The sequence below is a fragment of the Ochotona princeps genome, chromosome 15, assembly GCF_030435755.1.
Source record: "Ochotona princeps isolate mOchPri1 chromosome 15, mOchPri1.hap1, whole genome shotgun sequence".
Taxonomy (NCBI): Eukaryota; Metazoa; Chordata; class Mammalia; order Lagomorpha; family Ochotonidae; genus Ochotona; species Ochotona princeps.
Window position 1 is genome coordinate 13,307,653 of NC_080846.1, and position 26,224 is coordinate 13,333,876.

At 44.9% G+C, this 26,224-nt stretch overlaps 1 protein-coding gene across 2 annotated transcripts in view; it reads right to left on the bottom strand.

Annotated features, from left to right (window-relative positions):
- STAB2 (stabilin 2) overlaps window positions 1-26,224 on the bottom strand; it is a 133,268-nt gene that overhangs the window by 35,722 nt on the left and 71,322 nt on the right. The window contains exons 30-45 of one of the 2 annotated variants that reach the window (XM_058673667.1): window positions 24,682-24,818; window positions 23,802-23,916; window positions 20,960-21,037; window positions 15,149-15,247; window positions 14,955-15,062; window positions 13,608-13,739; window positions 13,095-13,223; window positions 11,864-11,926; window positions 10,791-10,877; window positions 9,028-9,223; window positions 7,533-7,628; window positions 6,396-6,441; window positions 5,415-5,491; window positions 4,608-4,733; window positions 3,090-3,163; window positions 986-1,057 (exon numbers count right to left, since the gene is read on the bottom strand). In XM_058673667.1, the coding sequence (XP_058529650.1) occupies window positions 986-1,057; window positions 3,090-3,163; window positions 4,608-4,733; window positions 5,415-5,491; window positions 6,396-6,441; window positions 7,533-7,628; window positions 9,028-9,223; window positions 10,791-10,877; window positions 11,864-11,926; window positions 13,095-13,223; window positions 13,608-13,739; window positions 14,955-15,062; window positions 15,149-15,247; window positions 20,960-21,037; window positions 23,802-23,916; window positions 24,682-24,818 (1,635 nt within the window). Of the gene's footprint in view, window positions 1-985; window positions 1,058-3,089; window positions 3,164-4,607; window positions 4,734-5,414; window positions 5,492-6,395; window positions 6,442-7,532; window positions 7,629-9,027; window positions 9,224-10,790; window positions 10,887-11,863; window positions 11,927-13,094; window positions 13,224-13,607; window positions 13,740-14,954; window positions 15,063-15,148; window positions 15,248-20,959; window positions 21,038-23,801; window positions 23,917-24,681; window positions 24,819-26,224 lie in introns of both variants that reach the window. The other variant, XM_004589784.4, reaches the window with a different exon arrangement.

Below are 26,224 nucleotides of genomic sequence, written 5' to 3' on the forward strand. Positions count from 1 at the left end.
GGAAAAACACACAGAGAGCTCAATAAGGACTTTGTTTTTGGTCAAGTGTGCTACTTCAGATAAAATCTTTTCTATCAGAAAAAAACAGCTCAAGCTGGGAACAAACCTGAACGATAGCAACTACACATACTGGGCGACAATGGGAGAGCAGACAGACACTGACTTTTCCACGAATGCTGATGTGCACGTGTGTGTCTTAACTCACAGACTTGGTTTTTAGAGCAGTTTGGGTTTACATAAACACTGAGTGAAGACTACAGAAACTCCTCTGTAAGGTCCTCCAGGTTCCCTTCTGATTAGCAGCTTGCCTTTTGTGTTGCACCATGGTCAGAGCTAACGGGACAGTGTGGTTGGTCCAGCCCCGGGCTGGCCATGCTGTGTCCTGCGGGTCCAGTCTTCGATGACGTGTTCTCCCATCACAGTGTCGGCAGAGTGCCTTTACTCTCCTAAAGCCCTCAGAGTTCCTTCTCCACGTCTGCCCCCGACCCCCAGCCGCACTCATCTTCTGGCTGCACATATTTCTGTCTTCCAGAGGGCAACAACTGACATTCTGCAAAGCTAGCTTTTAATGGGCTTTCTCTTCCTCTACATTAGGTACAATGAAAATAAATGAAACAAATAAGCAGTCACAGGCAATTGCCATGGGCATTCAACCATCCAATCATCATGGTCAGGGAACCAGATTTCAGACTGGATGTTCAGATTGGCAGTCTCCCAGGGCTACTTCCTGCTCTGACTGTGTGGCCTGCCTCTGGGGGACTTCCCCGAGATGGCTTAGGACCCTTGTTTTTAGGGGACTTCCTTGGCTCCCCAGGGGGGCCTGCAGCCTAGGGGACTGTCTATTCTCTTTCTCCCTCCAATATTTACATTTGATCATGAAGAAAAAATGTGTTTGCAGCCCAGAAGTCCTGAGAAGGCATCCCCCAGGATGGGCTTGGAGGCCCCCAGCCAGAAGCCCTGAGGGTGTGACCAGGGCTATACTCACAATTAGGCAGATGTTGATGAGTGTGCAGACCTTCCCATCTCCTGTGTATGTCGGCAAACAGTTGCAGGCAGCCTGCCAGGAGCAGAGGCAACATAGTCACTTCCCATGAAATTTCTGTCCTGGCCACATGCGCTTGCTGACTTGAGTTCTGTGACAGTCACGGCCGTATCAGTGTGGCAAGGACATCTCTATTTTCTGACAATTAACTGTCCTCTGGAGCACTTTGGGCACACTGCCTTTGAGCGCTGGGATCTCCCACATAACTGTCTTGTCTTTGCTGCCAAGACAACCTCCTTTTATGAAAAAGAAGCTGTTCTGATTTATTATTTGCTTTCTCACCATTAGGTGCTCCCTTCTTCTCTTGGACAGGTGAAGCTTCAGAGAGGAAGGAAGCAAGTGAAGCTCCATCCCACTCCCAGTTACACTCATTTCTTGCTTATCTTTGCCCAGGCTGAGTCCAAAGGCACCAGCAGCAGGAGATGCAAAGAAGAGGGCCCAGTCAAGGCCACGGGTTAACTAAGGAAGCAAGGTGGGGCTTCAGGTGGAGCGAGGATGCACTGTCTGAAGGGTCTCTCTGAGCAGCTCTGAGAGCAGCTGGCTCAGCCCACCCTTTGTTTATTGACTCTGCATCCTGAGGAAGGGGCACTTGCTCCCAGTGTCGGCTCTCAGGGGGCAGTTTTTCTAATTCTCTTTTACAGTGTGCTGAGTAGCAGCGGAGCCGCTGCTGGGATGTCTACTCAGAACTTGAACTCATTGGTTGGGCCAGTCAGGACCACAGGGACATATTCTCACTGTACCTCTTTCTCCTCCTTTACCACAGTTCCCATCTTCTGCCCAAAATCTTCCCCAAGATGCTCACCTGCTGTCCCTTGCCAACCAAGATCTTGCTGTCAGAGATCATTGCCATATAGGTCAGCAGGTGCATGTCTGAAGGCCTTTAGAGTCAACTCCTATCCCATAGGTGGTTTGAAACAAAACTGCTACTGAAGCCCAATACATCTAAGAAAGCCAGCCATGGGCTGTACGGTTTTCCCTGATGATATGTGCATGTACGTACACCTACAACTCAGGTACTTTGGGCACCTGTGTGATCTGCCCATTGAGGGACCTGGGACTGAGGTCCCTGAATAGCTCAACAAAGCCAACAGAGCCTTCCCTGGAGATGGAATTGTGGCCTCGAGCTTTGGGTACATGGGAGTTCCTGCCTGGCCCCCTGGTGTGCTCAGTGTGTCAGAGCCTGGGGGAGACCAACCCTGGGTCTTAAGCCGTCAGCTACCTGGCCTGTGTCTATCCCCTGTGAGTCCCACTGTCTGATACTGATGATCTCATATGTTTTTCACTTCCTAAAGCAGCTCTCCAGAGGGGCATACAGGCTGCTGTGCTTGGGAGGACATGGCTGACTGAGGACCTAACAGATGTCTGAAAGAGCCACAAGTCAGAGAACAACAGTGTGGGATCCTGGGTGTGTGGACGATTTGAGAAAGGGGAGCATTCCGTAGACAAGCGAGGTGCTTCTGAGAGCCTGTGGTATTTGTTTCTCATCCCTTTCCCACCTGGAACCCTCAGTTCTCCTTAACAGTGGCATCCAGGGCCCAACATCATGGAATATCAGATCAATCTACTGCCTGCAACACTGACATCCCATATGAGCACTCGCTTGTGTCTGGGCTGCTCTGCTTCCAATCCAGTCCCCGCTAGAGCCCCTTGGAAAGCAGAGGAAGATGGCTGAAGTCCCTGTGCTCATGCTGCCAGGCGGGAGACCTGGATGAAGCTCCTGACTCCTGGCTTTGGCCTGGTCCAGTTCTAGACACTGTAGCTATTTGGGGAGTGAACCAGCAGATGGAAGATCTGTTCCTCCCCATCCTTCTCAAACATATATATATATATATATATATACACACATATATATATACACATATATATATATATATTTTTTTAAAAGAACAGAATGCCACTCTTACTTTTCTATTCTTTTTCTTATTTGTCCTGCAGTGTTTATGTGTGGTCACAGCCCCTCAGAGCTCTGTTCTTGGCCTCTCTCCCATTGGCCTGTGTCCAGACCCCAGGAATGTCCTCTTAGTGGGTCTCAGTGCAGCTGGCTCACCTGGTTGGGTCCTGTCTGAGTGCATTCCGCATTCTTGTCACAGCCACCATTGTTCTCCAAACACGGGTTGATTTCTTTAAAAACAAACAGCCAGGAATCTCGTGTAAGAGCCAAGTCTTGTTTGCAAGTGGCGGTTTCCAGGGGGCGGTGGTGGTGGGGAAGCGGGGAGGGCCAGCTGACGGCGGAGAGCAGGTTCACAGAACTCTGTGACAGACTGAACCCAGCAGTGGAGGGCAATAGAGGTGAATTCTTAAAATCAACCCCTGGGGGTTTAAACCTGACCCTCTGGGGCAGGGAGGTGGTGAATAGGAGTGTGCACAGCCCAGGCCAGGAAATAGGAGATCTTGGAGTCCCTTCCCACTAGCACTGTAGGTGAAGAGGCTTAGGAAGGAGAAGAACCATTGCATCACAGAAGGACTCAGAGAAGGGTCAGCAACAGACACTACATCTAGGGGACATTTAGGGGAAGACGTGGCTGTTGCTCGGCGCTGAAGCGTCTCCTCACTCATTGCCCATTAGTAGCCAGCATGGAAAAAGCAAGGACACAGGAGAAAAATCAGATAATGCCTTGACTGACTGGACAAAAGTTACACCCCAAATGGGTGCGAGTGAGAGGTATGGAAATCCAGGCCTCAGGCCTCAGGTTTGAATGTGGCAACATTTCTTGTGCTACTGTCAGGCTGGGAGTGCACAAACTGAACTTGCTTATGAAACAAACAAACAAACAAACAAACAAACAAAAACTAACAGTAGGTGCCTCCCCATGCCAACCCCTAGGAGAGGACAAGCCACCCAAGGGAAAAACAGTTGGCAGGAACAGGTGCTATGGCATAGTGGATAAAATCACCTGCTCCATCCCATATGGGTGTCGGATCATGTCCCAGAAGCTCCATTTCTGATCCAGCTCCCTGCTAATGCATCGGTGGCAGCAACAGGAGGTGGCCCAAGTGCTTAGGCCCCTACACCCACGTGGGAGACCTGGATGGCTTAGTGCTGGCTACTGCAGCCATGTAGTGAAGGTGAACTGGCAGATGGAAAACCAATCCCTCTGTGCTTCTCTGTCTCTGTTACTTGGTCTTTCAAGTAAAGCTTTTAAGGAAAAGAAAAAACCCAGTGGGAGAAGTAATTATAGTCTCCAACATCAAGGTTACAGGAATCAGATTCAGGCTGAAATTTGCCCCAGAAGAAAGGGAACCAAAGAGACACAACAATGAACTGCGACATCCAACCTCAGCTCCCCTTTGAGAGGTCTTCTAAATATTCCTGAAAATCCCCTACTATGCAGTTTGTTTTTTTAACACCAAAATCAACTTCAATCCCACCGTTCTCACTGTGACTGTCTGCAGTCCTGTTTCCTCCCTGGGGGACATTCCCATAGCTTCCTGCATTCGTGCCCAGTGAACTACACTAGGAGCCTGGTGGTTGGATCCTAGCAACAGGAACCTACATGTCACAGCTGGTTCACAGGTTCTGACTCAGCCACTGTTTCCACTGCACTGTCAGGGAACAGCCACCTACCCAGACACAAGATGCCGTCACCCGTGTAGCCCGCCTTGCACATGCAAACTCGGCTTCCTGGGGTGGTCCTTTTACAGTAGGCCTTGGCGGAGCAACCCCCATTGCTGAGCTCACAGGCATCGATTGCTGCAGAATAGAGATGACATGGAGCGGAGGAGGAGGGAGGGATGGTTTCAGTGAAATCTCTGTATGCCAGCAGATGACAGCACACACACTCTGATTTTCAAATAAATGAATTTAATAAAAAAAGTGCCGGAGCAAATACTTGAGCTAACAAAAATAACAACTTAGATTCAAGAGGAAGGGATATGAGCATGAATCTGTGTAGCAGCTGCTTCACTCTGTTGTTATGTATGGAGAGCTCGTTATGAATGAGCTAATGAGTCTTAGAGAAGTGAAAAGACCCCCTGAGAGCCAGGCAGGTCAGGGAGGACACACTAGGGCTCAAACTCTTCTCTGTTCCACCCCAGAGCTCTGATGCCCCAGCTGTGCCCTGGGCCAATCAAGTTAGGAGCTTTAGAAGCTGCCTGGGTGATGCTGATTGCGGTCAAGGCTATGAATGTCTCAGACTGCAGTGTGATTGTACCTCAAAAACAGGTGCAATTGTCCAGCCCCTCCCAAACCAGTTGTGTCATACACAAACACCTTGCTATTCCTACCTCCGCTGACCCCAAGACAGGACATGTCACTGTCCATCGTGGGCACCAGCTGCTCAGGCCCATTGGTGTCCAGAGCACAGTTCTCTCAGCAGCCAGGCAAAGTCTGGATGCCCCTCATCCGCCCTCCGCCAATTCCCTCCTCACTTGCCTGTGCAGATGGTTCCGTTTCCTCGGAATCCTGCCGCGCATTTACACGAGCCCGTGCCATCTGGATTAGGAAGGCAGCTTCAAGGAGGAAGGGCAAATGGTGTTACTAGAAAACCAGTCAACCCCTCTCCATGGGACTCCCAACACTACGTCCTCTTCAACATCTTGGCTCTTGCTCCCACCTGGCACCCAGGGGGCCTATGTTAGGCTTGGGACCCCAGCACTTGGTTGGTGCTACGCCACTACAGCCAGTGTTTCCTGCAGTCATTACCACAGAGCGGTGTCTACAGCATCAGCTCCGGACAAAGGAGAGACGCTGCCAGCAGGCTAGAGCCTTCAACATCACTCCCTGTCATTAGCACCCTGTTCAACAGCCTTAGCAAGGCAGTCGTACTACAAGCCCCATTTACTGATGAATAAACTGAGGCATAGCAGGATTTTTTTTTTTTACATTTCCCTTTTTAAAATAAAATAGTTTACAGTTATGATTCTTGTAACGAGATTCCTTCCTCCCTCTCTCTCCTCCTCAATTGACTCAAGGTGTGTGCATCAGTGAAAGTGACTGAAGTTGACTTAGAATGCAGGACTAACTCCAACTATGGCTTGTTTATTGATTCACTAAGCATCTCTCGAAGTGGGGTGTAGGAGGCCACATGAGGCTCGGTCAAGATGGTGAGCAAGGCTCGCTGAAGCCAAGTCCCCTGATGCCTTGGCCTGTGTGAAAGTCTCCAGGCTTATATGGAAAGTGACAGCCGGCATTTTTGTCAACGTGCCAGGTGAGTCAGACAGCAGCTTGTTGACAAGGCTGGATCTTGCCAGCCAATGGAGGCCTCTCCAGAGATATTTTTAGTTTCTCACTTAAATTCATTGCAAATTCCTAGGAGCAATATCAGAAAACTACTCTGAGATAAGGGCCTGGAGGGGACACTTTCGGGAAAGGATCCTCTTCCCAACATTCCCAGGAAGGGCCAGGGGCACCTACTTGGCGCTGGTGTGGCAGGTCCCATTGCAGCTGTCTTTTGTGATGGCTGAAAGAGAAGCAGGTGTCATGTGAGTCTCTTTCACTACACCTTGCTCCAGAGCTTCCTTTTAGTACTTGTGCTCAGAGAAGACTGACTTCCTTGGAAGTAACTGGTATGCACCATAGGTTAAATAATACGTTAAACTACATGATCATGGAAGTCCTTCTGTACTTGGCTTCTAGGGAGGTTAGAACTAAATTTCAAGGCCAAATATATTGATAGAAGTATCCTCCTTCAGATGTGACTGTCAGCTTTAATAGTTTGTTGTGTGTGGCCCTTGGCTGGGTTTGATTCTCCACTTTTATTTATGTATGCCATCTAATTAATTCTAGCTAATCTGTCCAGTTTTTGATTCTTTTATAAGCAAGCAAACATGTAACATTTAAATTTTTGTGGTTGTTTAGAAATGGCTCATGGTAGGAAGCAAACTGAATGAATTTGATTTTCCTATAGCAGTCGGCTCTTCCTATTAGATGTCCAGCTAACAGACCCTTATGGTTGGAGAATAAATTGATGTTTCTTCTGAAGGTCCACCTTGGCTACAAGCAGCAAATTTTCTCCAGGAGTACTTACTAGCCTGATTCAGAAGCCCCATCCCTAGACATTTAATCAAATAAATTAATAAGACAAATGCAGCAAAGACACGGGATAAACTCAAGATGATATTATAAAAGCAGAAAACTAGTGGTTACAGTTATCTAATGGAACAGTTTGGAATTAAAACATCTTTTTACCTACTATTATCTATTTTTTTACTCACTTTTATCTACTATTATCCATTATCCATTACATATTGTGAAGTGGTTACACAGCAGTATACTGACTATGACCACCAACATATACATATGTATTCTTAGAAAAGTGTTGGGAGGCTAGCACAGAATATCAGTAATAGTTCTTTCCTGCCTTGGGAGCATGAATGATTTTTATTTCCTCTTTTCTGATTTTCTTTGTACTTCATACTTTTTTTGCTGCAAGAATGAATTATGTTTCTAGCCTGATAATAAAGGCATCATTTCTATTTCAGAAGGACAAATATGTAGCTGCTAGGAAGTAAGGTCAAGGACAGATCTTAAATATAAAAGGTTGGCTCTTACCACTGTCGCATCTCACTCCCCGCCAGCCAACATCACATTCACAGGAGCCGTCACCTGACAGGCCTTGGTTGCATCTTCCGTGGACGCAAGAACATGCTGAGCGAACAGACCCCCACAAGTTATCAGACCCTGACTCAGGTCTACACGTCATTTGCCATTTCCTGGGTTTGTGTGGTTGCATCTCATGCTGCAGCCTGGTTGTAGGCTCACTACCTTTCATGGAGGGCTAGAGTCACAGGAAGGGGAGGAGTGCAGAAGACAGTCGAGCAGGCTAACAGGTAAACCAGATCCCACTGCAACAATGGGTGCGACCCACGAAGCAGAAGAGTGACCTGAGGCAGGGTTAGCTGAGGGTTATGTGGTCCTTTGGAAATGACTGGGTGTTTTATAAGTGGACTATCAAGAGGCCCATATGCCACTGGATTTCTACAACTGTGGTGTGCCATCACTGCTTCAGGAGCATGGCAATATTGGTTCTTTGTTTCACAGTGGGGTTATGAGCCACGCTGATAACAGGTTGAAATCAATGGATGACCCCAGCCTTCCTCTGCAGAATTCATTTTGTGAGTTTGCTGGATCCCAGAGAGCTTCCTCTGGTTCCTATGTTAGGAATTCCCGGACAAATGTAAGCATATAATTCCCCCAGAAAACACAGGACAAAGGACACTAGGATTGCAATGATGTATGACCCAATTATAGTATTTTTTAGTGTATATTACAATTGTCTGGCTTGACCAGCTGGTGAGAAAGTGGTATTAGCCAGGTCAAGTTTCTGTACCAGGTTTTAGTACTAGGTAGTACAAAGTTTTGTTTTCTCACCATGGATTGGGAAGCCCCTTCTCCCAAGTTTGCCTGCTCCCAGGAATGTCTCTGGACACAAGGAGGGCAGGGTGGGAGGGTATGAGAATGCAGATGACTTGGCTCACACAAGTCACAATCTTCACAAAAATGACTTAAAAAACTATGGCTTGATGATGACAAGCCAATAGAAAGGATGGCACAAACTCAAAGTGCTGAGTTGGTCAAGCAAGGATGCATTAAAGTCCCAGGTGTGCCTCTCCGGTGTGACCCTGGGGGAGTCAGTTATCATCTCTTTCCTCAGTATCATCCTCTGTAGAATGAACATAGCAATACCAGCAGATACAAGACTTCTGTGTGGCTTAAAGGAAATAACCTGGGCAAATTTGTTGTTTGAAACCACTGAATAACACCTGTAAGGGAAATTTTAACTGTGATGACTAGTATATACAAATATGAGGATTGAAACCTAGGTGGGTTGGAATGTCAGTGAACAAAGCAGGTCCAGGTTAGTGACTGACAATGTTTGGGAACCCTGCCCTATGCAAATGACAGATATTCTAATCTACGAGGATCATAGCAGGTAGGAGAGAGGCTGGTGTGGGAATGTATGCCTCATTACAGTGTTTCTGTGAATTCCAACTCAGCTTCTGCAGGTTGGGGGGCTGACTAACTGGGGAGGTGGTTGGGTCCATACCTTGATCACAGTGGATACCATACTTGCCCTCGGCGCAGCTCTCACAGGCTGTCCCACCGAAGCCCTCTCCACACTCACAGGTGCCTGTACCATTTATGCCATCCAAGCAGATCCCATTTCCAAAGCAGACATTCTGTCCTTTCCCAGGGCAGGCCTGGCACTGGGGCCCAAAGTATCCAGCACAGCAGGCCCTGGTCTGAAACACAAGGTCAGAGCTAGACATGGGTCTCTACTTCCCTGTTTTGTCCATCCTCAGTGTAGAGACTGCTGGTGGGAACTGGTGTGTGCCTGTGTCTTTGACCCCTAGGGCTTGGTAGGCAGGGATGGTGTCAACCTGCCCTGAGGATAGGGGAGGCTAGGCAGCTTCTGGGGTTACTAGGAACAGATTGAGGCCTCCACCATGAAGGCAGGAAAGAGAAATGAAAAAGGCAAGTAAGAAAAGTAGATGAAGGGGCCCGGCGGCGTGGCCTAGCGGCTAAAGTCCTCGCCTTGAAAGCCCCGGGATCCCATATGGGCGCCGGTTCTAATCCCGGCGGTCCCACTTCCCATCCAGCTCTCTGCTTGTGGCCTGGGAAAGCAGTTGAGGACGGCCCAAAGTTTTGGGACCCTGCACCCGCGTGGGAGACCCGGAAGAGGTTCCAGGTTCCTGGCGTCGGATCGGCGCAGCACCGGCCCGTTGCGGCTCAGTTGGGGAGTGAAACATCGGATGGAAGATCTTCCTCTCTGTCTCTCCTCCTTTCTGTATATCCGGCTTTCCAATAATAATAAAAAATCTTTAAAAAAAAAAAAGAAAAGTAGATGAAGAAAAAAACAGGCAGAGGGACATACAGACAAAACACCGAGTAAGGAAGAGTGATGCTTCAGTGAGGGAGGTGGGGACCCTCAGCATGCCTAAGCAAAGCCATTTACCACTGAATCGTATTTCATTGACTACTCTACAGTGGGGCCATATATATATCTCTCATAGTTGGTGAAGGGAACCCTGAACAACGTCTGCCTGCTTTTTAGCTTGCTCCTACTCTTGAATGCATGGAGGTATGAAATCTTCTCCAGCTGAAGTGCTGCACCAGCCCAGCTCTCTTAGGATAGGCAGATATTATGTAAATCCTCTGGGGAAGAAGCAGAATGGAAGTTACAGCATGGTCTTCAAGATGCCAACGCAACGGCCAGAAGTGCTTAGCTCTGCAGAGCTTCTTTCTAGGGGATGTTCAATGGGGGCCACTTCCTCTGTCCCTTGTGCTGATAAGCAGTCATAGAGCTGTCTTGTTGTCAGAACAGGAGGTCCTATTAGCCTCTCTGATCTCAGTTTCTTTATGCATTCTCTCCCTTCCTCCTTCCCATTTTTCCATCTTTCCTCCCTCATCCCTCCCATGTACTGGTTCATTCCCCTGATGTGTGTAATGGCCACAGATGGACCTGAAGCCAAGAGTAGAGCACTCAGTTTAGGTGGCAGGGTCCTGACCACTCAGGCCATTACTCCTCAGGGTGTGCACTCAGAGCTAAGAATGGAAGCCAGGTACTCCAATATGGTGCACTGGCAAGCTATATAGTTTAACACCCATTTTTCAGGCCCCTGATTTCTATATCCTACAATAGAGTATTGCAGCTTTACCCATTTCTGACTCACAGGGAGTTTCCGAGCTTTACTGCTACCGCTGTCTTTTTGAATGACAATGATGGGGACGAGAAGGTGGTGGTGTGAAGGTCACAAGCCAAGGCATTTTGAAGAGTCTAATGTCCAACTGACTGAATCATATACTCACAATGACAGTTTTCACACACTTTGCCTGGCACCCAATGAACATGGAACGCTTTCCCATGAAATACAGTGTATAGATACATCTCTTTGTCTCGTTACCCTGTGACAGAAGAATAATTTTGTCAGCTTTATAGTCAAGAAAAAAGTTCTCCAATCTCTAAAAGTGAGTAGTTGGGTGACACATAGCGGTCTTTCTGGTTAAAATGTTGTGGAAAGGGAGTTTGATGGCTTCTTTATGCTACATCATACGTAAACCAAAAAAAATCACAATGTTGGCTGCCAGAAATCCAGGTGGCATAATACAAAAGATTATACATTAAAGTAATATCCTGTAAAAAATACTGTAGAAAACTAGCTCAAATTCAGAAGAATCAGAATAAACCAGATCATATCGTTTCTCAGCCGTGAACATGGGTTGTTCTAAACCTTGATATTTATTTAAAGTATTTACTGGTTTATAGTCTGTCTTGGTCTGGGAAATGATTAAGGCTACTTGCAAAGACTCATAATATATAAAATTAAATTACAAATCAAGTGAGAAAATTGGCATTTGTTATCATCATAAATTATCACCATGCTATGAAAGGTGCAGAAGTATTTATTCTTTGCAACGGTTATCATTTAAAATAAACAAGTACAAGAAATATGGACTGCAAATAATTCTAATATGTCTACCTCCTCCACATATGCCACCTGCTTTCATCGGAAAGTTAGTTGCAACTTGAACTATAAAAGGAAATCAGGCAGGTGGAATGCATCCAGGCTGGATGTGATTTTGAACAGAGTATCTTCTTTGATAAAATTTCTTGCTGCTGTTCCTAGCTGGTAACTGGGATTTGGAAGATACAGAAGTGAGACATCTTTTCTGTGCTCACTGATGAAAACCCATTTCTATTTGTGGATAAAATTTTACTTGAGTCCAAACAGATATAAGACCTTACAAAGATGCATCTATGTCACATGGCAAAGTTAAATGAAGTGAAGCCATGAAGGCAGAGAAAATAAGATATGCTTGAGACTCATTTTTCTAGTTTGGATTCCCTTAGATCTAGAAAATGTTGCCAAAGCAGACAAAACACTTACCAGTGGTGTCGTTCCAAGTGGGCAGACAGGTTTCTGGGAACACGTTCCACACTTGCCCTTGGTGAAATACAGACACAAAGAGAACATCCTAACATTAATTCTAGTGTAGAATTAAAAACATTTTTTTTTAGCACTTAAAGCAGGTGGTTTCAGAACACAGAGCTGGTCAGCTGCTCAGCCACTTTCATACTCTTAGAGAGAAACCCTTGAAATACCTTGGGTGGTGTATGTTTGAACATTACTTTTGTCCATAACACTCTTCTGCCTCTACTAACCATTTAAAGTATGTGAAGGTCTTATTTAAATCATAATTCCTTTATCAAGAACCCTCATTCATTGAAACTATTTAATGAATTGGTACAGATCACAGAAACGACTGAGCCACCTACAGTGTGCCGCCCTGGAAGGCGCTTGGCCCAGCTGGAGCGTATGGAGAGGAGGTGCTCAACAGGAATAACAATACCACTGCAAATGCTAAGGATGGCACAAATTATCCCTAGAATAGGAGGAGGCCAAGGAGTCTGTTCTTCACTTGGTACTATTGGACAATGTTGTGGATGATATAGGTTTCTAGCTTGATTGCTCAGATTTGAACCCTTTCTCTGCCACTTGCTAACATGTGAATTACTTATTCTCTCTGTGGTTCATTGGCTCATTTTGCCCATATGTAAGAGGAGTATAGTGATAGTACCTGCTTTGTAAGATGCAGTGAGGATTACTTGAATTAACTCATGTAAAATGTTTACAGTGGTCCCATGCACACAGTACCCAATAAATGGATACAGTTATTACTTTCACTGAAAGATTCTACATTGTCCTGTGGACCAGAGTGAAATTTCTCTATTATTGCATGACATGTTGCACTGAAATTGTTCATTTTTACTTCTAGTGGATGAGTTTTGGCCAATAGCTGCCACAGATGTACCGCAGTCCTCTCGCTGAGCCTGTGCTAGACAAAGCTTCTTTTCTCTCTGGGAAAAGTCATGGCTTCAGGATTTCAACAGAGCTCTCCCAGGGACTCATCACGGTGCAATATATTACATAGATCATGAATCCTTTGAGTGCAGGGATTATATTTTGTCTTTGTAGAATCACAGCCCTGGCTCACCCACTGGTTTTTTTAAGTAAACTGAAATACTCTGAAAGAGAAGTCTTATTGTTAAAAATAATGATTGAAAAAAAAAAAACATGCCAACATCCATCATCAATGTGGGATATAACTTACTCGTATAATAGTTGTATCATTATTATCACATCTATTCTTCTGAATTTCCAGAACCTTCCCCAAGCCATGGATCACTCCCTTGTCAGTGGCTACATTGGTGTAATTGATTGGAGCTTCATTTACATACAGCTGTGAACAAGAGGGTTAAATGTGACCTTTTATCATGGTGGTTTGAAAAGATATAGGAAGGTGAGACTGGATACTGCCAACGTGGTAACTGCCTAGGAGATCCTCTCATACCCATCTGGAGGGTGATTAGGGTGAGTTCCCTGGGTTTGTTGCTTGGGTATGTATATGTATATGTATATGTATATGTATATGTATATGTATATACATGTATGTATAAACACAGATAGCAGGACAACATGGTTCAGTCATTAAAGTATAGTTAAAACATAATTCTTTTGTGTTGGCAAGGTTTGGGAAGCACTGATGAGATTGTCCAGCATGGAAGTGACAAGGATTGACATGAGTTAGGATATTGGTTCCTGATTTTTAAGAAAAGGATCACACCTGATTATTGTGGAAAAAGAAGCCAAGCAGGTAGGAGAAGCCCAGCATGGTCTCCCGGTGCATGCCCGGGTGCAGGTCATTCTTCAGCAGTTTCTCGTCCAGGACCACGTGATATTGGATGATGTCTTCCCCCTGGGCCACACAGAGAATTAAAAGTCAATCAGTTCAGAAGGGATCTGCTTTAAGCTGACTGCACTGGGGGATTACGATGAGGCACAGTGGCTTGTTGGGGTGGAAGTTCTGATGGAGGTGACAAGACCAATAGCTAAAGGGAGCTGTGAAACATCACTTTGAGAACTTGCAGACTTTCCAAGCAGGATGGTCAAGAACCTGTTTGGTGACTCTCAAATCCAGACTGAGGGTATGAAAGTTGGGGTGGGTTGTGAAGATGATTTCTTTGAGCAGAGCTGCTGCGAAGAGAGTGTCTCTATGACCCAGTTTTCTAGGGATCCTGAGGAGAGGTCCAAAAGGATGTGTCAAAGACTTCCCACTGTGCTCCGCCATTCTTGCTGGGGTGACCTGTAGGATAGGGGTCTGACTGGGGCTTGAGCAGTCAGTCTAGCCAGGGGCTGCTGCTTCCAGCTATCTTGGCCCCTCTTCTCTTCTTTGCACTGGCAGCTGGGTTGTAGGGCAGTTTCCTATCACTAGCAGAAGTAGCCTTGTCATGCCCTCCAACCTCTGGGACACCAGTTGGGCAGTTCCAGGTCCTTAGATGTCTGCGTTTTGGGCATACTGGCTCCTCCTCCAAACTCAGCCATCAGCCCCCTTTCTCCTGGGGTGGCTCAACATTCCTCTAAGTTATTGATTTACTACTTATAATCTTTGTTCTTTTAGCTTTCAGATCTTATATGCCTTCCTGCAACTGCTACCTCCCCCACCTCTCTCCCATTCAGCTTTGTACTCAATTAACAATTCATACACTTAAGACCTCTCTGCTCTGGAAAATGGTGTGGTTTATGCCTCCTGATGGACCACAATTGGTCAGAGACTAGACTTTCCAGCTTCCCACCAGCACTAACAGTCCATCCCTATTAGGTCCCTGTTGTGACACCAAAGCAGCTGCTTTGGACCAGAAAGAGCAGTGGCTCCAAGGATCCTTCCTGGTTCCTAGATGCCTGAACACTTGTGCATGGGGGCTCAAGTATGCCACTCAGGACGCACTAGCTCTGGCATGAGGGACTTGTACAAGTGTGGGGGTGGCACTCCTGTGGGAGGCTATGTTAACTATGTGGATATGAACAAAGAGGTTAGATGAAAGGATGGAAAGTTACATGACTGACATATTGAAAATGTTGAGCATCTGAACTTTCAGTGAATAACTACCAGGCTGGCTTTCCCAATACCTACCAGAGTTGTGACTTTTTTCTCCCTGATGTAATTCTCGATGGCGTTGTTGTTGGGTGCAAACACAGTGTAAGTGCTGGCGGCCTCAATTGTGTTCACCAGATTGTAATGCTGTGGCGGAAACAGAGGAGAGCAGGTGAGAGATTCCTGCTCCCGGCAGCCCCAGCAGGCCAGCAGGTAGAGCGTGAGCTACTTGCCATGAGGTATCCTCTGAAGATGGTGTAGTCAGGCATCTGCTCCAGCCGGGTGAGCAAGTTTGGTAAGGAACTGCTGAGACCTCTTTGGGGGATCAGAACCTAGGAAAGGGAGCCCCCAAATTCTGTTAGCACATGGTGCTACAATTTGCTGCTTCCCAATACAAACAGAAATCCCATTATTTCCTGTGGACAGTTCAAGGAACTGACATAAAGAGCATTTTGAAGATGAATTCAAAATCAAAGTATTCTAGGATGCAAATTGCAAGGGAGGGAGCAGCTGGGAGGTGTTATTAATTCACTTTTTTGTTTTGGTCATAAATGTCCTCTATTGAAGATAATTTCATCGTGCTCCCTTGAATCATCCAATCCAGTTTTTCATTCACCTCCTCTTTCAATGAAGACCAGAAAATCAAACTGCAATGCAACAGGCTGCAGTTAAAATCTACTTTGCTTATTCTTCAGGTTCTTTGTGTCTTGGCCTGGAAGTCTTCCAGTTTCTGCAGCCCAGTAGCCTGATTTTGCCTTGTGAAAAGGCTTTGTTTGCACTTGGGCCAGTGGGCACTCTGAGGCAGACATGGACAACCAAAAAGCCTTAGAACTTATAGAGAACAGGGACAAGCCCCTGTGAGGACAGATGGAATAGGTCACCTCTTATTCAAAGCCCACTCAAGTAACACCCCCAGGACATTCTCTGTCCCTGAGACAGCATCAAGAGACCAACTCCACCCTCTCCTTCCTCCTCCCCAATACTATCTGCAGGAGCAGCGTTCTCTCTTCTCCCTTCCCCACCCATGCCCCACCATAGATACATTTCTCTCACACAGCTGCCTCCCCTCCGTGACTCTTTCCATCCCTACCAGAAGTCCACATGGTCTTCAATCTCCATCTTCTCACCCTCATTAAAAAATTAATGACTGGGCTCGGCGGCGTGGCCTGGTGGCTAAGGTCCTCGCCTTGATCCCATGTGGCCGCTGGTTCTGATCCTGGCAGCTCCACTTTCTCTCTATCTCTCCTCCTCTCAGTATATCTGACTTTGTAATAAAAATAAAATAAATCTTTAAAAAAAAAAAAAAAAAAAAATTAATGACTGAAAAAATTAAAAAAGGGCCAGCACAATGACTCAATTAGCTAATCCTGTTCCTACCGTGGCTGCATCCCACATGGGATTGTTGTGTTGTGGCCCAGCTGCTCCATTTCCCATCCAGCTCAGTGCTTATGGCCTGGAAAGGCAGTGGAGGATGGCTCAAGTCCTTGGGACGCTGCACCTGCATGGCAGATGGGGAAGAGGCTCCTGGCTTCTTACTGGCTCAACTCCGGCAGTTGTAGCCTACTGGGGAAGGCACCAGTGGATGGAAGATAAACAACTGGGACAAATTCTTCAGGTACCCAAGAAAGAAAAAAGTTTTGCTTGGCTAACACAAGGTAATAGAATGAGGACATTGTTACACAAAGCGTAAATTTCTGCTTTCCTTTTTAAAAAGCCTCAATTTGCACTGCTGCTTACAACCCAGAGTGGCAGAGGGCTGCAACAGCCACTTTGATTGCCATCCACACCACTCCCTGAACGCCTTCCACCTGGCTCCCCTCAGTTTTGTGAGATGTACTGCACCTCTGGGCATCTGAGTCTACAAGTCCTGCATGGGTAACCATCTAGCCAAAAATAACCATCTTTATCCTTTCATTCTGCCTAGAACCTTCACAGACTGAGGAATCCAACACCAAAACGTTTTTCTAATTCAGTCTTCAATCAACATTGATTGAATGCCTACTATGGGCCAGGCCTAGATTCACAATAGTGATTGAGGCCTAGGTCCTGTCCTCAAGGAGCTCCCTGCACATTACATGGACAGCATCAGAGGGGCTGCTGGCCACATGTGAAAACAAAGTTTTATCAATGTACAAACATGCACAGCTTTACTTCCATACCGTTCAAGGCTGTGTTTCATATCCCAGTGGCAGAACTGAGCACCTGTAAAGCTACTATTTCTTTTCTTTATAGATTTATTTATTTATGTCAATCCGTGTACTTGAGGCCAATATATTCCTGAATTTTTGGAGCTCAAAGGGGAAGATGAGCTCGAGATGTTTAGATGGGATGTGACAGATTTGAGAAGCAGAAAGACTGAATACAGCCTGATGATTTTATGTGCATGCCATATGCAATAATGTCAAATTATTAAATTTTTAAAAAGGGCTTCCCTTTCTCTAGGGGTCTGTAACCCTGAACAGGGGCATACAGCATTGGAGTGAAACGGGCTGAATCTGAGCTCCACTCTGCATTTGGACACTTTTAAGTAAGGTGCAGCCTGAACAACTTTACATGGTGGTCCTCACAGAGGTAACCCTGAAGTCAATGGCCAGGTACAGAGGGAGCCAGCACAACCCAGAGACTAAGCAGTTCGACCCCATCCATGGATCTGGTGTGTTTGCTTAACCATGAGGAAACTCCGCTGTCCCATTCACAAAGTGAGGACAATACAGTACCTGTTTCTTAGGGGTGTTGCAAGTACTAAATGAAAAATTCAATTAATAATGCTTGGTATACTGTCTGGCTCCTGGTGAATGCTCAAAGACGTCAATGATTGTTGTGTCAGAACAAGGTACTCGTGTTTTTGAGAGAGATGCAGCCCCATGCCTCCAGGACATTCATCCTAGAGTGGTGTAGGACTGACAGCATCGACAGCATCTGGGGCCAGTGCCGTGGTGCATAAGGCCAAGCTTCTGCATGCAGCACCAGTATTCCAATGGTTGATGGTTTGTGTCCCTGCTCTTCCACTTCTGAGCTAGGTCCTTGCTTATGGCCTGGGAAAGCAGCATAAGCTGGCTCAGGTGCTTGGCCCCCCGCACCCACAGGGGAGACCTGGAAGAAAAGCTCCTGGCTCCTGGATTTGGACCCACCCAGCTCTGGCTCTTGAGGCAATTTGAGAAGTGAACTAGTAGATGGAAGATCTCTCGCTCTCTCTCTACCTTTCAAATAAAATATATCTTTAAAAAATTAAAAGAGAGCACAGTACATCAAACAAGTTCCACTTAGACAAAACCCAAGGGATTGGGAATGAAACCATTTATTGGAGGTGCACTAGAGAGCAGGCATTGAGACTGGAGATGCTTGCTCTTTACAGATGAAGACAAATGAGGCAGAGAGAAGTTGAAGTTAGGTGACCTGCCCAAGGTCACGCAGATAACTAAATGTCTAATCCCAAATTTTCTGTGACTCTAGAATGGCCTCTTACCTTTTTTTTTCTGGAGAAGTTTATTTAGAAGTCAGGGAGGAAGGGGAGAGGGAGAGAAGGAAGAGAGAAGGAGGGGAAAAGAAAGCGAAGGGAAGAGATAGAGACATTGAGATATCCTATCTGATATTCAATCCATAACGGCTGCAACAGCCAGGAATGGGCCAAATCAATGTAGCAGCCAGAAATTCAATCAGGGGCTCTCACATGGGTGGCAGAGACACAGTGTGTGAGCTGTCATCTGTTGCCTCCCTAGGTATGCATTAGCAGGAGGCTGGGTGAGAACAGAGGCTTAGACCCAGCTACTCTGTCTCATTGGCTACACAGAATGCCTGTTGCTAGACCTCACCTTCCTGCCTCTGTCATTCATGTTGATGTGGGCTGCTCAGGACAGGGAAGTTGCCACACAGGAAGTAGGACTTGAATAGACCCCCCATGATAACAATGTTCAATATAAATAGATCAAGAATCTAAACCTAAGACCTGAAACCATCAGATCACTGGAGGAAAACAGGGCAAATACTGCAAGACATTAGTGCAGGGAAAGGCTTCTTGGATAAGTTTCTAGATGTTCAGGAAACAGAGGCAAAAATAGACAAATGGGATTACATTAAACTAAGAATCTTCTGAACAGCAAAGGAAATACTCAACCAAGAGGCAAAAAACAGAATGGGAGGAAATATTTACAAACTATACACCTGATTAAAGATCAATATCCAGCATAAATAAGGAGGTAAAGGAATAACAAAATAAGCAACTCAGTAAAGAAAAGGAGTGAGGATATGAGCAAGCATTTTTTAAAAGAATGAAATACAAATAGCCAACATAAAAGATGTTCTAGATCAATAGCCATTAGGGAAATGCACCAAACAAACAAAAAACTCGAAAAAACACAATTAGGTTTCACGTCACCCTGGCTGCAATGGCTATCATCCCGAAATTAAACAAATGCTGGAAAAAGTCACCCTAATCCACTCTTAGTGGGAATGTAAATTAGTACAGTCATCATGGAAGGCAGTATGGCTATTCCTCACAGATCTTCAAATAGATTGACCACATGACCCAGTCATTCCATTCTTGGGAAATTGCCCAAAGGAAATAAAATCAGTATATAAAAGAGTTATCTGTGCACTTATATATACTGCAGCTCAACTCACAATAACTAAGATATGGAATCAATTGGATATCCAAATGATTGACTGAAAAAAGGAATTATGGTATATATACATGATGCAACACTGTATTTTACTCAATTGTAAAAAGAATGAAATCCTGTGTTTAATAACATGGCTGCAATTGTAGACCATTATGCTTAGTGAAATAAGGCAGTTCCCAACAAATACATATTTTCCCTGACTTGTGATAATATATAGAGTCTAAAAATGTAATGTAGATGAACAAAGTTGACTTTCTGAGATGATTATTTTTTATAGGCCCTTGTCTCTACTCCTGTGGAACATAACTTGTTTTACTTAATAATTGTTGAATTCTTTATTTTGTGGCAGGATAAGCTTGTGATGATAAAATAAACTGAAAGTATGTATGTCATCATAAAAACTAAAAAAATAAATAAGGAAGGAAGGAAACAGACTAGAGGGTGGGAGTGCATGAAGGAGGGAGGGTAGGTGAGAAGCATCATGTCTTCAAATTGTATATATGGAATCTCTGACACATTTCTTTATGTAAGTAAAAATAATGTTCAGGGTAAGAGATAGGTTGAAGTGTTTTTCTACTAAGAAGAGTTTGTTCTTCAGAATCTAGGAGAAGAAGAGGTAATTTTATTTTTCTTTTTTGTTGGAAATCCAGGATTGGAAAAGAAGCTATATCATATAATGTGATGTTATATAATGTGATGTCATATAATGTGATATCACATAATGTGATGTCATAAATCTGACATGGCTCTCTGCAAGACAATCGCTCAAACATGTTGTGTCTCTTAGTGCCTCTTGGTGCTACAGCATTGCAAACCCTTGCAAATCAGGTGCACAGGAGTCTTACAAATACCCTCTTTTCTCTGAAAGGAAGCAGTTGACCTTTTGAAGGCTTAAAATAAAAAAGGGAACATGTAAGTGCCAAGTGAGGATATGTTTAGTTAAAATGCAATTAACTAATTGCTTTTCCCAATCTTTGACATTCCAAAAGTTTCTAAATTCTCTTTTTAAAGATTCTAACATAGTAACTGCAAATTACAGGAGAGCTGACAACCGTGCTTCTTATTCTGCCTGTATTTTACCTTTGGACACTGTAGAATTAGAACCTACAAGAAAACAAAACTCATACTTTTCTATTATTTCCATTTTTTTCCCTTAGGGCCTTCACTGGCTCATGCTTTTAGTGTGTTATAATGCAGAGAACTGAGCAGTGATATGATGGATAATGGTAGCCCACATTCAGACCCTGTTGGAGAATACATGACAGGTAAATGGTTGCTGAATTTTATAGAAATAATAGAATTTCTAAATAGTTTAAAAATAAATGGAAGGATGTACACACAATGTTTTTCTATTATTTTTTTCCCCTATAGGAGGATAAATAACATAGCTGAGCTGTCACCAGGGCGGAGGGTGGAGTTTTATACCTTGTTGATGATGTGAATCACGCCGTTTGTAGCTGCGTTGTCACCATTCACAATGGATGCTCCTTCAATTGTGATATTCTGTAAATGCAGATCACAGGGGAAGGTGAGTCTGGGGAGTGCACCAGAGACTGGTTCATTTTGAGTGGCACTGGTCTGTACAGTTTTTGGTCACAACCCACCATGAGAAATATCTTTAGATTGTGTTCCATTAGATCTGTCTCTCATACACACACACACACACACACACACACACACACACACACACAGAACTCTCATTTACTATGTGGGAGGTCCTCTGATCTTCAATTCCATTCTATTTTGTTAAGGAAATGCTTACTGATGCTCATTCAAGTGCCCCAGCAGCATGAAAAGCCCCACAGAGTCAGGGTTGTGGGTGCAAATTTGTGTCCCGTGGTGCCTATTACTTATATACCCCAACTCTCAGGACTTCATTCTGTGACTTTCTTTGGAAACCTCACCCTTTCAAAGGTGGTCAAATTAAAGCAATGAGTGAGGTCACTGGGGATATTGTCAGAGGCAGCAATAGAAGAAGACCATGTGATCCTGAAGATCAAGTACCAGCCAAGGAGAAAGGCCAGGAGCCTTTCCTTCCAGCGTAGGTCTCAGAAGGAGCCAACCTTGCCACACCTTGCTCTTGAATTTCAAACTTTCAGAGCAGTAAGACAGCACATCTCTGTTGTTTAAGGCACTGAGTGTGTGGTCCTTGGTTTTGGTGGGCTCTGCAAACTAGTGCAGACAGTTACTGACTTTTCTGGTCAGAATTCAGTCACTTTCAAGACTGTTAGATAAGGATTGGGGTTAAATTAGCCCCAATACCCACCCAGCCACCAAACCACCCTGACAACAATGGGCCTCCACTCCCTCTGGCTTCTTTCCTCCTCTTCTCCCCATCATGACCTCTACCTTTTTGAAATTCCTATCAGGAACCCTTAGTGAAGAAGCCAAGTTTTATCATTCTGAACAAGTCCTGAATCACATCTCCAGAGCCTCTGTAGCGAGTATTCCTGGCCTGCTTGCACACTGCTTTGGATTCATGGGAAGCATTTGCATTAGAGGAAGAACAAAATACAAAAAAAAAAAAAAAATTGCACCACTGGGAGCAGGTGTTTGATGGAGAGGTTAAGATGCTATCTGGGATGTCAGTATGCCTGGATTCAGGTCCTGGCTCTGCTCTCAATTCCAGATTCCTGTTAATGTGTGCCTTATGAGGCAGCAAGTGACAGCTCAAGTACTCAGGTCCCTGCTACTCAATGTGGGAGATCTGGTTAGAGTTCCTGGTGCCTATCTTTGGCCTGGCCCAGCTCCAGCTGTTGTGGGCCTTCTGGCACTGAACTAGTGGAGGGGAGAGCCATCTGCCTGTGTTTCAAATGAAATAATTAACAAAAGATGTCTTTCCTGGTGAGTTCATATCGATCAGGAATCTTGACTGAGTTAGCTTTGAATCAATAGCACTTGGGATGCACCTGCTCAGGGTGAGTGTTCAGTTAATGATTCAGTTAATTGAGTCTAAGAGAATCAATGTTTTCAAACACCAGTGGATTAGCATGATTGTAGTAATGCATTCATTATATACACCCATATGAAAACCATGTTACATACTTTATATTTATATATACACATATATATGTATATTTTAAAAGAAACTTGATGTCACTATAATTATCATAAATCGATTTAAAAAAACCATGGGAGCATATGTATCTGTTCTGTTTTCTAAAGCAAATTGTCTGAGGAACCACATTTACTTAGGGACTAGCAGCATGATTCATGATCTTTCCTACAATGCTCACTCCAAGGGAACAGAAGTGAAATTCTCAGTTTTTGACTGTGGTCCCTGGTCCATGGACATAGCAGTTCTCACTTTCTAGTGCGTGCTTCATTTTCCACTCATGCAATTCAGACACATGGGGGCTGGCTGTGGTGCAGCACACTAAGCCACAGCCTGCAATGCTGTATCAGAGTGCTGATTCAAGTGCCAGCAGCTCCATTTCAGATCCAGCTCCCTGCTAAAGTACCTAGGAAAGCAGAAGATAGCCCAATCATTTGCGTCACTGCCACCCACATTGGAGACCTGGATGAAGTTCTAGGCTTTCGGCTTCAGCCTGGCCTAGTCTTGGTCGTTTCAGCCATTTGTGGGATCAGCCAATAGATGGAAGCCACTTCTGTTTCTCCAAAACTCTGTCCGTCAAATTAAAAAAATGAATCTCATATATGTGTGTGTGTATATGTGTGTGTGTATACATACACTATTATGCCACGGGCAGCTACACTTCTACACAGAATTTTAAATTTGAGTCCTGACTCAGTATAGAAGGTTCCAGAGCAGGATGGAATCTTTTCTAGGGCTGGACTTTTTCTTGGGCACTGCCTTGCTTTTAGCACCCACATTTATGCCTGCCTCATAATATGTGTCCAATAAAAACTTGAATGACCTTTAGGGACTAGAACATTTAAGTTATCTATGATGATTCAATGAATAGGTTACTAGTCACAATTTCTTAGTTTGTTATGTATCAGAACAAAAGTTGTGAATGTGCACAAACTTCAGCCTTTTTAGATCAGTCAGTTTCTATTGGGAGAAGCCAGCCCTTGGGAAGAGGTCACATTTGATACAATTAGTTCTGTAGATTAATATGTGTGTATGTGGTTATCTCTCTCTCTCTCTCTAGAGAATTGCTGCTGCAACTGTATAATGGTCAGATGAAGGTTTTATTCAATTTTTGTACCTGTTTGTAAGCATCCATGATGAAAACATTTAGGAATTCGCAGTGTGAGAAAACGTGCCATGATTCAACTACATGCAAACCATGAGCTCTCTTACCCCATCCACCTTCTCCAGGCGCAGAAAGTGGTCCTGTAAGGATGTGGCAAGTGTGTCAGAAGCCGACAAGGTCTGCAAGTCTTCCACTCCATATGTGCCAAGAACTGTGTGGTACCTGAAGTGACAAATCACAAGGTTGTAAGCAAATACCACGCATGAGGCAGTGCCCTACAGTAGCTTAGAGAATAGGCTTTAGGGTCAGTCAGCCATATTCAAGACTCAAATTCCCCATGCAGCTGCTGGCTTGACTTGAGTTAGCTGCTTCACTGCCCTTGCTTCAGTTTCCACATCTGTAATACGGGAATGATTACAATATTGTTCTCTGGGGTTCTGGAGGTTAGAGGATTAAGTAAGTTACATGTATAGGGGCTGGCATTGTGGTATCATGGGAAAAGCTGCCACCTGTGATGCTGGCATCCTCTATGGGTGCCGGCACATGACCCAACAGCTTCACTTCTGACCCGGGTCTTTGCTAATGGCCTGGGAGAGTAGCAGATGACCAAAATGCTTGGGTCCCTGCATCCACATGGGAGACAGGAATGAAATTCCTGGCTCTGGCCATTGTGGCTATGTGGGGAGTGATTCAGTGAATGGAAGATTTCTTTCACCCCCTGACTCTCTATAACTCTGTCTTTCAAATAAAAAAATCTGTTAAAATTGATATATATATATATATAAAGCAGATGGAACAGTGCTACCAGTAATTGATGATGGGTACTGTCCTGCAGCAAGGAGGTGTTGGTGGGAGGGGGGTAGATCCCAGGACATTTTTCAGTTCCATGGCCTGGAGGACCACGTCACTTCCCTCCCCTGAGCTTCTGCAGAATGGTCCCGCTGATGCCAGTCAGATATTACGAATAACAGAATACATAATACCTACTTTATTAGGGCTGGAATATTGCTCTGTGACAGCCAAAAGCTCTTTGCAACTTGGTCCATGTCCTCAATTGCTTGATGGGATGGCACCAGAAGAGTGAGGTTCAAGGTGGTTGACAGCATGGGTTGTAGAGAAGCATTCTGGATCATACACAGAAGGAAGACAAAGTGGTCTGGCCCATGTTAGGTGACAAACAGGGCAAATGTGTTTGGGAGAGTTCAGTTTTCCCTGTGATATGATTTCATGGCTACAAGGAAGGTTTTCAAAAATTAAATACTTATTTTTTTTTATTTGAAAAGGCACAGTTAAGAGAGAAGGGGAATAAAGAGAAAGAGAGAGAGAGACAAAGAGAAATATCCTCCATCCATTGGAGGTTCACTACCAAATGGTCACAATGCTTGCAGCTGAGCCTATCCAAAGTCAGGATCCAAGAGCTTCTGGGTCTCCCATGTGGGTTCAGGGGCCCAAGGACTTGAGCGATCCCCTACTGCTTCTCCAGGCCATGAGCAGGGAGATGGATTAGAAGGGGAGCAGTCAGAGCTTCAACCAGCACCCATATGAGATGCCAGCACTGTTTGTGGAGGTTTAGCCTACTATGTCATGGTGCTGCCCCTGCTTTTTATTTGAAAAACAGAGCAATGAATAAGTGAGAGAGAGGGAGAGGGAGAGGGAGAGGGAGAGGGGGAGAGGGAGGGAGGGAGGGAGGGAGAGAGAGAGAGAGAGAGAGAGAGAGAGAGAGAGAGAAGGGAGAGAAGGGAGAGATGGATGTGTGTGGGAGAGATGTGCAAAGAATGACTTTGGGGTAGGCATTCTGGGGAGACCGCAGTTAACAACTGCAGCATGGAGAAACTGGACGCCAGAAACCAAAACTCTAGCCACATTTCACTTTTGTTGAGAAAGCAAATTCTGTGTAGAAGCAGACACATACTTCCATTTAAGATTTTTCAGAAGAAAAAAAAAGCCTTGGCTGTATTTGCTGATTTCTCTGGTCTAAATACTCGTACCACCAACATGATGAGCACAATGAAATCGAGAAAAGAACATGCAATCAACCCCAGTGAGCCAACAGGAACCTGGTCCCACCCACTACCAGGTGGGCAGGCTTAAGCTTTGGCCCCTCCTCATGCCTGGGGTCAAGAAGGGGAACAGTCCTGGAGTGGGTGCTGACCAGGCCAGCACATGCTAATTTAGATGGGAAATCATTTGTCATGTTTGCATGGGCCTGGCACCTTGGATCATTCATAGAAGACAGAGGTTCAAACAAATGGGTAATGTAGGGTTTGGATTTTTTTGTTATAATACTTCCAGGGGCTAAGGATAAGCACTGGGTACACTGGCTGAGAGGTAAGCACACACCCAGATGGCCATGATACATTCAAATCAAACTTTGTCAATCACAACTTGGATCATGTGACTTAAGACTTCTGGGCTAAATGGCATCCTATATATGTATCTGATTGACCGGAAAACTAATTGCTCATCGTACCCTAAACAAGACATTCTCAGCTCCGATGCAGGTGAGAATCATCTAGGAAACTTCAAACAT